Source organism: Chaetura pelagica, unplaced genomic scaffold (assembly GCF_000747805.2).
Source record: "Chaetura pelagica isolate M959 unplaced genomic scaffold, ChaPel_1.0 scaffold329, whole genome shotgun sequence".
NCBI classification, from domain to species: Eukaryota; Metazoa; Chordata; class Aves; order Apodiformes; family Apodidae; genus Chaetura; species Chaetura pelagica.
Window position 1 is genome coordinate 121,648 of NW_009954609.1, and position 8,825 is coordinate 130,472.

Here is an 8,825-nt window from a genome sequence, read left to right on the forward strand (position 1 = left end):
ATTGCCTCAAACTATCCCTCAAAAAACTCAGGGCAAAATTCTAAAAAAGTCAAGAAGGTGGAAAATCAAAACCCAGTGATCACAAAAATGGTCATAGCTTCTGGTGGGAGATGATTGTGCAAGAGCACAAGGTGCTCCCAGAGTTTAGGTGTTGTCCCAGTTTGAGTGGAACCCTCAGGGATGCTCGGGACCTTACACTTTTCAAGCCAGAAGATCCTGTGAAGATCCAAAGTCTGGGAGAAGCAGGTTCAGGCTTCCCAGCTGAGCTTGGAAACCACTCCTGGTGGACATCTGGGTTTGTTGGGAGGGGGATGGTGGTTCCTTGGGTCACTCTGGGATTCCCACGGCTCCTCCTGAGGAGGCTGCAGCTCCCAGGTGGCCTTTGGGTGGCTCAGCCACATATCCCGGGTCCTGGAGGAGCTTTGGGCTCCTGCTGCTGGTGCCTCCTGCATGAGCAGCAGGGAAACAAGGACCATTCCTGAGGGCCCTCCTTTATTGTCCCCCCTGTTTTGTTTCCCCCTTCCGAGTTCCCCCCTTTTTCTTCCCCCCTGAGTCCCCCCCATTTTGTTTCTCCCCTGTGTCCCCCCTTTCCCCCCACCCTCTGAGTCCCTCCCTTTCTTCCCTCCCTTTCTTCCCTCCCTTTTTCCACACCTCCCGCCCCCAGTCCCCCCCTTTTCCCCACCTTTTCCCCTCTCTGATGCTCGAGGGAGGGGGAAGGGAGCAAAACCAGATGGGCTGTTTGGCCTCTTTTTGGGGTGAAAATGGGACATTTCGGGCATCTCAGCTTCATCCCTGGAGCTGCTTGACCAGGATGGCCCGAAACTGGTTAATTTCCCTTCTCCTGGAGATGTTTTCGATGAGGATCCTGCTCAGGGGGTCAATCCAGGTGGGATTGGGTGGATTTTGAGCTGGTTGGGAAGGTTGAGAAGGGAAAGTTCCTCCAACTCTGCCCTCCTGACTGACCTGAATTTCTTAATTATGACTTGAAGTTAATTATTGGCTGCTTGTTAATTGCTTGGGCTGCCCCGGGGATGAGGAACCGGGCAGTCCAGTTGGTTTCCTTCTGCTCTCCTGGGCCTGGTGGCCCCTTTCTCTGTGTTCTGCTCCCTCTAGGGAGCAGGTCCTGGGGAGCAGCAGGAACTGGTTCTTGAGAAGGGAAAATGGGGTCAAAAAAAGAGGCCAGCAGGAGCATCCTTAACATTTTGGTGTCCATGAGGGACACCCAGGTTGGAAACCACCACTTGACCCCTGCTCTTCTGCTCTTCCTGGTGGATGTTGGAGAAGTTCTGTCTCCCCTTGTTTTTCCACAGTGCTACCCCCAAAAAATGTCCTTTATCTTGGCCCTGCATCCATTTCTTGTCCCTTTTTTTGACCCCATTTTCCCTTCTCAAGAACCAGTTCCTGCTGCTCCCCAGGACCTGCTCCCTAGAGGGAGCATAACACAGAGAAAGGGGCCACCAGGCCCAGGAGAGCATCCATTTCTTGTCCCTTCTGTCCTTCCATGGCAGCCCAGTGACTGTGAGGAAGATCAGGGTGGATCATCTCAGAGTAGAAAAGCTGGCAGGGTTAGTAGATGATTTCTCCTCTTCTACAACCCCTGTTTTGATGGGCTTTGAAGCTGGGGCTTCACCTTTCCATCCCCACCTGGTGGTGAAACAGGTTTTTCCTACATGGCAAACAATGGTTTGGTCAGACCTGGAGCTGCAGCTTCAGAAGAAATTCAGGCCACCAGTGGGGAAGGGAAATCTCCATGTTTGGTCCCAGTAGAACTTGAGAGCCAAAACCTTGCTTGATGTTCTTGGACAGAACGGGGTGAAAGTTGAATCCTGAGCAGAAATCCTTGGGCAGAAGCCAGTGCTGGGGCAGGTTCTTGGCCAAACACTGGCCTTCATGGTGTCAGCACCTTGAAAGTGTCATGGCCTTGGGTGTTCAGGGGAACAAGGAGGCAGGAGAGGAGCTTAAATTGTGGAGGCTGAGCAGGGATTTCTGCTCAAGATGTTCCTGGGATTCTTGGGCCTCATCTCTGGGCCTCAAAGTTCCTCCAGTCCTACCACCCTGGCTGGGCAGGGCCACTTCCCAGTAGACCAGGGGACTCGAAGTCACATCTGAGTTCTCAAGGGTTGGTTTGGTTGTTGGACACTTCATTCAGGCTTCCTACTATTCTGACCCTGGTCTTCACCACAGCAGCTGCTCTTCCACATCTCAGCCTGCTTCCTAGAATGGCAGCTGCGTCTGTTGTCTTCTGGCCTGGGTTTGTTTTGCCTTCCTTGGGATGACACAACCTCTGGTACTTAGGAATGAATCTGGAGCAATTGACCTCTGAGACTTCTTAGGAGAACTTGAAGAACCAAAACCCAAACCTTTAGAGGTTGGAAAGACTCATGGGAAGTTCCTCCCTTCCCTGCAGTGGCTTTGTTGGCTTTTTTGGCCTCCAATGGTCTGGAAAAAAAGGGGGTAAATCTGAATTAACTGACCTTTTAGTTCAGTTTGAGGCAACTCCTCTGCTCTCTGGATCAGCCCAGACTGCAGAACATGGTCTGAGAAACAAATCATTCCTAGGCTGCTAGAAGGAAACTTCTTGAAGCTTTAGAATCCCCCCCAGGAGGTCAAACTGTCCCCTGCATGTGGCCAAGGGAGCTTCACTGCTGCATCTGGGGTTGGTTTCTCATACCTGCTGGTCACCAACAGCAAAGCTCCTGGTGCCCTCACAAAGTTCTCCTGAATCTTGAAGGTCCCTTCCAACCCATTCCATGTTTCTATGATAATTAAATTGGGGAGCACTAATTAGGGCTGCCCCACCCCTGGGGGTGTCCAAGGCCAGGTTGGATGGGGCTTGGAGCAGCCTGGTCTAATGGGAGGTGTCCCTGACTATGGCAGGGATGGGACTGGATGATCTTGAAGGTCCCATCCAACCCAACCCCATTCCATGATAATTTTGGGAGCTCTACTTAGGGCTGCCCCATCCCTGGCAGTGTTGAAGGGCAGGTTGGATGGGGCTTGGAGCAACCTGGGCTGGTGGGAGGTGTCCCTGCCCATGCAGGGGGTTGGATCTAGACGATCTTGAAGGTCCCTTCCCCTCCCAAACCAGTCTGGGATCCCACGATCCTCCTGGTTTAGACAGGTCAGAGGAGGAAGCTGCTCAGCTGCTTTTCCCCATGGATTTGGAGCAGTGGGCAGAACCGAGGTGGCCCCTTTGCCAGTGCAGATGGTTGAGGTGCTGGGCTGGGTCAGGAATGGTGGCCTGGTGCTCCTTAGCCCTTCCACAAGGTGCTCCTTGTGACCTGGGCAGATTCCAAGCCTGGATCTGGCTGCTCTGACTCTTCTCTCTCCACTCTAGGCCTGTGGGTTCCAGGAGAACCTTTTCAGCCGTCGCTCTCAGCCTGTAAGACCTTTTCTGTCTCTGTCCCCCTGTCCTGTCACCCCCCCTGTCCCCAAGCACGGCCGCTTTAGGCTGAGGGACATTCCCACCCAGGAATGTCACCCTGAGCTTCCTGGGAATCCTGGAGCAGTAATGGATGGATCTGCAGAGCTCTCCCCTTCCTTGGGGGAACCTCAGAGGCCCTTTTCTCCCTCCTTCCCAAAAAAGGGAGAAGAAGACCATTCCAAACCCAACCACACAACGCCACGTCCATCCTGAGCACCTGGCCCAGGTTGCCCAGGGAAGCTGTGGCTGCCCCATCCCTGGAGGTGTCCAAGTGCAGGTTGGATGGGGCTTGGAGCAACCTGGGCTGGTGGGAGGTGTCCCTGCCCATGCAGGGGGTTGGAACTGGGTGATCTTGAAGGTCCCTTCCAACCCAAACCAGCCTGGAATTCCATGATTCTATGATCTCCATCCCAAAAGTGATTCCTCAAGGTCTCCAAAGCCCTTGGGTTGGGTGGGGTATCTGTCTTTCTGGGAAATAAGTCCCTCCAAGGTCTGATGTGGTTCTGCTCTTGGGAGAAATCAAATCTTCTCATTCATGAGTGTTCCAAGCTTGGTTTTCCTGGAATGAAGCTTAATTTTAATAAATAAAGCCTAATTAGTGTGCATGGAGGAGGAGTCCAGGATATCCCTGTGGTGACCAGCTGGGAGAAACCTTCAAAGCTGAGGTGGTGCATTGCCAGAGGAGGATCATTCCTTGGTTTGGGTTGGTTCCTGGGAGCCTCAGCAGCTGGAACACAACTCTCCAGGCTCAGCAGCAGCAGAGGCTGCTCTGAGGGCATCAACCCCCCCCTTTGATTGTTGCTCTTTGTGCCTCCTTGGCTGTCCTGTCTGTCTGTCCTGCCTCCCTGCTGGGCTGGGGGTTGGTCTGCAAGGCCTACTGTGCTGCCCTCCCTGGTGGTCTCTGAGGTGGTCTGAGCTTCATTAACCACAGGCAGGTTCTTGCTTTGGCCTCTGGAGTCCAGGGGTGTGTTGGGAGAAGAAAGGGTGACCAGAGAACCTCAGGGCTCCTGAGGAGCAGCAGGATGGAGTTGTGGGTGTTGACTTGGGGGTGGAGATGGGCTCATTAACCTCTCACCCTGAGGATGGGGCTTCCTCAGCTGGAACGTTTTCCAGGTGGACACTCTGTTCCCCATCCCTCTGCATGGAACCATTTCTGGTGTCTTCCCTTTGGATGCCAGCTCCCCAGTCTTCTCTCCTTCCCAATCCTGATGCTTTTCCCACCTCTCTCCTTGCTCTTCCTGCTGCTTTTCCTGCTGCAGCCTTCTGAGTACAGCTCCTTCCTGGCCTCAGGATCCCGGGCATCCTCCAGAGCCAGCTCTGCTCGGGCCAGTCCCGTGGTGAGTCAGCTCCTCTCTCCCTCTCCTCCTTCACCCTCCTCCTCCATCCTCCTTCATTCTCCTCCTCCTCCATCCTCCTCCATCCTTCTCCTCCTCCTCCATCCTCCTGCTCTTCAGAGTCTTTCCTTCTACAACACTGGGAGAAATTTGCTCATTGGCCCTTGATTGGGGTCCAACCTGTAACAATAAACTTGATTTGTGGGCAGAATTAAGGCCCAACCCCAAAGCTGAGCTCCCCCAAGCTCTCCTGGTTGCCACCAGGAATGACATCCTGGGGCAGGAGAAAGATGCCCTTTTACTTTGCCCTCACCAACTCTTCTCAATCTTTGTCTTCCAGATTGAGGAAAGGCCAGAGAAAGACTTTGAGAAGGTGAGTGTTGAAAACACCTGGCAAAGGTGGGACCAGCCCCTGAAGTCCTTCCTTGGGGTTGTGAGGAGCTGGGCTGTGCAGGCCCCTGGCCCAGCAGCCTCCAAACACACCTGAGCTGCCTCTTCTCTTCACTCTCCGTTGTCCAACCTGCATTTTTCAATGTGTTTTGTCCTTAGAAAGTCCCATTTTACTCGACTTGGCGTCATCCAGCAGTTGAGCTGCTGGTCAGTGCAAGTTGTGGGTTTCTAAAGGAACCCCAACCAAAACAGACCTCAAAACCAGCCAAAACCAATGAAAAAAGTCCCCAAAGCCCTGAACTACAAACCCACAGCGTCTATAAATCAAGAAAACAACTGTTTTTCACTTAAAATTCTAGGGAGCACGTTGTGTTTCCAGCTTATCAGCAGCTACCTTAGCTTCCCTGGGTGGGACCTCTTCCCGGAGGGGCAGTGGGGACACATCCATCTCAGCTGATACTGAGGCATCAATTAGAGAAATTAAGGTAAGAAACACTGAATAACTCATTAGTAACCCAGCCCAGGAGGTTCTGCTGCCCCACATTTGACAGATGAAGAAACCACAGGTCGACTTCTGAAGTTGTTCCTGTTCATTCCTGTCCTGGTTTGGGCCCAACATGACCACAAAGAACCAGCTCCATGGTCACTCACTCAGCTCCCCCCTCACACCCTGGCATGGGGAGGACAAACCCAACAAGAAGCTCATGGGTGGAGACAAAGGTTGAGAAGGCACTGGGGGATGGGGTTCAGAGGCTGGCAGTTCCTGCTGCTCCTTCCTCCTCAGGAAGGAGGATTCCTCACAGTCCTTTCCTGCTTCCCCACGGGGTCCCTCCCATGGCAGATCCTCCACCAACCTCTCCTCCATGAGTCCTTCCCACCAGGTCCAGAGCTGCTCCAGGGTGGGCTTCCCAGAGTCCCAGGCTGTTCAGGAACAGGCACCTTCCTTGGCCTGGGGGCTTCCACAGCTGCATTATCCAAGTCACTGGCAGCAGATCCACTGGCCACAAAATCCAAGTCCAGTGGCCAAGTTCAGCCCTCCTGGCACCTTCAGGAAATGTCCCACCACGTTCCTCCAGGAGTGTCAAGGGCACAGCTGCCATCTCCCCATGGGCTGCAGGGAAACTTCTGCTTGGGCACCTTTTTCCCCTTCTTCCTCACGAACCACCAGGATCTTCACCCCAGCATCTCCCCTTCTCCAGCTCAGATCTTCTCCTTTAATGCTTCTCTGCTCAGGTGTTATCTCAGAGAGGAGCATCTATTGTCCCTCTAATGGTTCCTTGGCTGGTTTGGAGCAGGGGGAGCTTCTCAGCTTCCTACTGAGCCACTTCCCCATGGGTAGTGGGGCCCTTCCCCACTACCAAAAACCCCAGCAGCCCAGCCCAGCATCACGTCCCAGCTGGCTGGCAGGACTGGGTCTCATGCCACCCAGGACTGTGCCTGCCTTCTGATGATGCTGATTAGTAGAAATGACATGATGGGATTGGAGGAACTTGAGGCTTCTTGCTGCAAAAGCAGCAGCTCCTCAGGTGGCATCACTCACCCCTCTCACCCTTCCCCCCAGGATCTCTATGAGTTGAAGGACCAGATTCAGGATGTAGAAGGCAAATACATGCAGGGGCTGAAAGAAATGAAGGTACTGCTTAATTGGGAGTGTGCTCATTAACAACAATTAAACATCCAAAGCCAGGAGACCACCCCCCCAGACACCCCCAACTCACCCTGCATGCTTCCTGCTGGGAGGGCTTGGAAAGGAAGGTGCCTGAGAAGTTTTCCAGCTGAGTTCTGAGGTCTCTGTCTCTGCTCTCCTGGGGTTCCTGCTCCTGGGGCTGCAGCAGGACAGGGAGAGGGGGAGGGGCAGTGGTTGGATCTGCCCAGCTTGGTGGCCTGAAAGACCATGGGAAGGTCCAAGATTCCCATGGGAATCCAACGGTCCCACCACGCAGGAAAGGATCCTGAGCTCTTGGTCATCAGCTGTCTACTCTTCAGGTGGTGGTGAGGTTTTCCAGACCTTGGGAATCCTGCCTTCAGGGAGTGAATTGGTCAGGAAGGGATGAGAGGCAGGAAATGGGGTGGGAAATGATGCAGCAGGTGAGAAAAGCTCGAGGGCTTTCATGGCAAGTTCTGGGGCAGGATATGTGGTGGTTTCCACCCTGCAAGGATCCCTGGAATCTGTGGCTTCATTGAAGGCCTCATGATCTTCAACTCAAGTTCACCTCGAGGTTAAAAGAGGAACCCGTTCCAACTGGTCACCTTCTTGAACTGCCAGGGGGCTGGGGCAGGAGGGAGAAGGAGAACAAAACTCTGGGAAGGGCAGGAGCTGCAGCAGCAGAGGGTGGGAAGCACTTTCTCCTGAGGTAAAGCTGCTGGTGGGAACGTGCAGGTTCTCACTGGGAGGACACGGATGAGCCCTGGTTCCTCTCAGCATGCTGGCATGTGGCTTCTCTTGGAGGTCTTTTTCTTGGCCCAAGTGTCCTTTGCCACCCTCTCTGTGCCTGCTTCTTCCTTGCAGGACTCTCTGGCTGAAGTGGAGGAGAAGTATAAAAAGGCCATGGTGTCCAATGCGCAACTGGACAACGACAAGACCAATTTCATGTACCAAGTGGACACCTTGAAGGACGCCCTCTTGGAGCTGGAGGAGCAGCTGGCAGAGTCCAGGCGCCAGTACCAGGAGAAGAGCAAAGTATGTCTGGATTCATGGAGGGGTGGGATCCCCTTTTCTTCACGAGGTCCCTCAAAACCTATCTTGGATGTGTGGTTATTCCCAGGAACTGGAGAGGGAGAAACATGCCCACAGCATCTTGCACTTCCAGTTCCTGGAAATCAAGGAGGCTTTGAAGCAAAGAGAAGAAATGCTTGCAGTGAGTGACTCCTTTGTGTCTTCTGGTTTCTTTTTTTTGGCTTGATGTGTCCCCAGGAACAGTTGGAGATGCTCAAAGTGGGGCCTGGAGGGTCTTGATTCCCTCTCCTGGAGACATCCCAGCATTCCAAGCCAAAGAGCTGCAGAGCTGAGCCACAGAAATGCCACCTGGAGAAGGGTGACCTTTGTGGTCTTGTCCATGAGCTGGCTTGGGTGTGGAGTTGGGGTGTCCCTCAGGGCCCTGGCTCCAGCTGAGGTGTCAGGAATTCTGCAGCTGGATCCTCCTTTATTCCCTACCTGCCTTTTCCTTTCTCTTTTCCCAGCCCTTTTTGGGCACTCCAGAGTTTCTTTGCTCACCTCCTTCCTGTCTCCTCCTTCTCATCCCTGTCCCTCAGGAAATCCAGCAGCTGCAGCAGACCCACCAGAGCCATGTCAGGGAAATTGCTGATCTTCAGGAGACCATCGAGTGGAAAGACAAAAAAATAGGGGTAGGGACTTTCAGCTCCTGGAATGGCTTCCCAGAATGTCCTTCTCCCTTCTCCAGCTGGTCCTGCTTTTGCAAACCCTCATATGTGAAACCCTCCGTAGACTTTTGGGTGAAGAACCAAGGAGGTCCCTTGGTTTTTGCCATGAAATCCCAGAACAACTTGGCTCTGATTCCCAAGTTGGATTTTCCACCTTGGAAAAGAGGTGGGAATTCAGTCAATCCTGGAGTCCCAGCAGCACTGGGGGTTGTTGTTTCTTCAGGTTCAGGTTCTTCTGGTCCAGCAGAGGAGAGTCCTCCATGGAAGGAGGACTTTGCTGAAGAGCAGGGCTTGGC

General features: G+C 53.5%; 1 protein-coding gene across 1 annotated transcript in view; it reads left to right on the plus strand.

The window, feature by feature from the left end:
* LRRFIP1 (leucine rich repeat (in FLII) interacting protein 1) overlaps nt 1-8,825 on the plus strand; it is a 28,666-nt gene that overhangs the window by 15,486 nt on the left and 4,355 nt on the right. The window contains exons 4-9 of the mRNA XM_010005454.1: nt 3,338-3,382; nt 4,684-4,761; nt 5,099-5,131; nt 5,508-5,633; nt 7,658-7,828; nt 7,914-8,006. Coding sequence (XP_010003756.1) covers nt 3,338-3,382; nt 4,684-4,761; nt 5,099-5,131; nt 5,508-5,633; nt 7,658-7,828; nt 7,914-8,006 — 546 coding nt within the window. The remainder of the gene's footprint in view (nt 1-3,337; nt 3,383-4,683; nt 4,762-5,098; nt 5,132-5,507; nt 5,634-7,657; nt 7,829-7,913; nt 8,007-8,825) is intronic.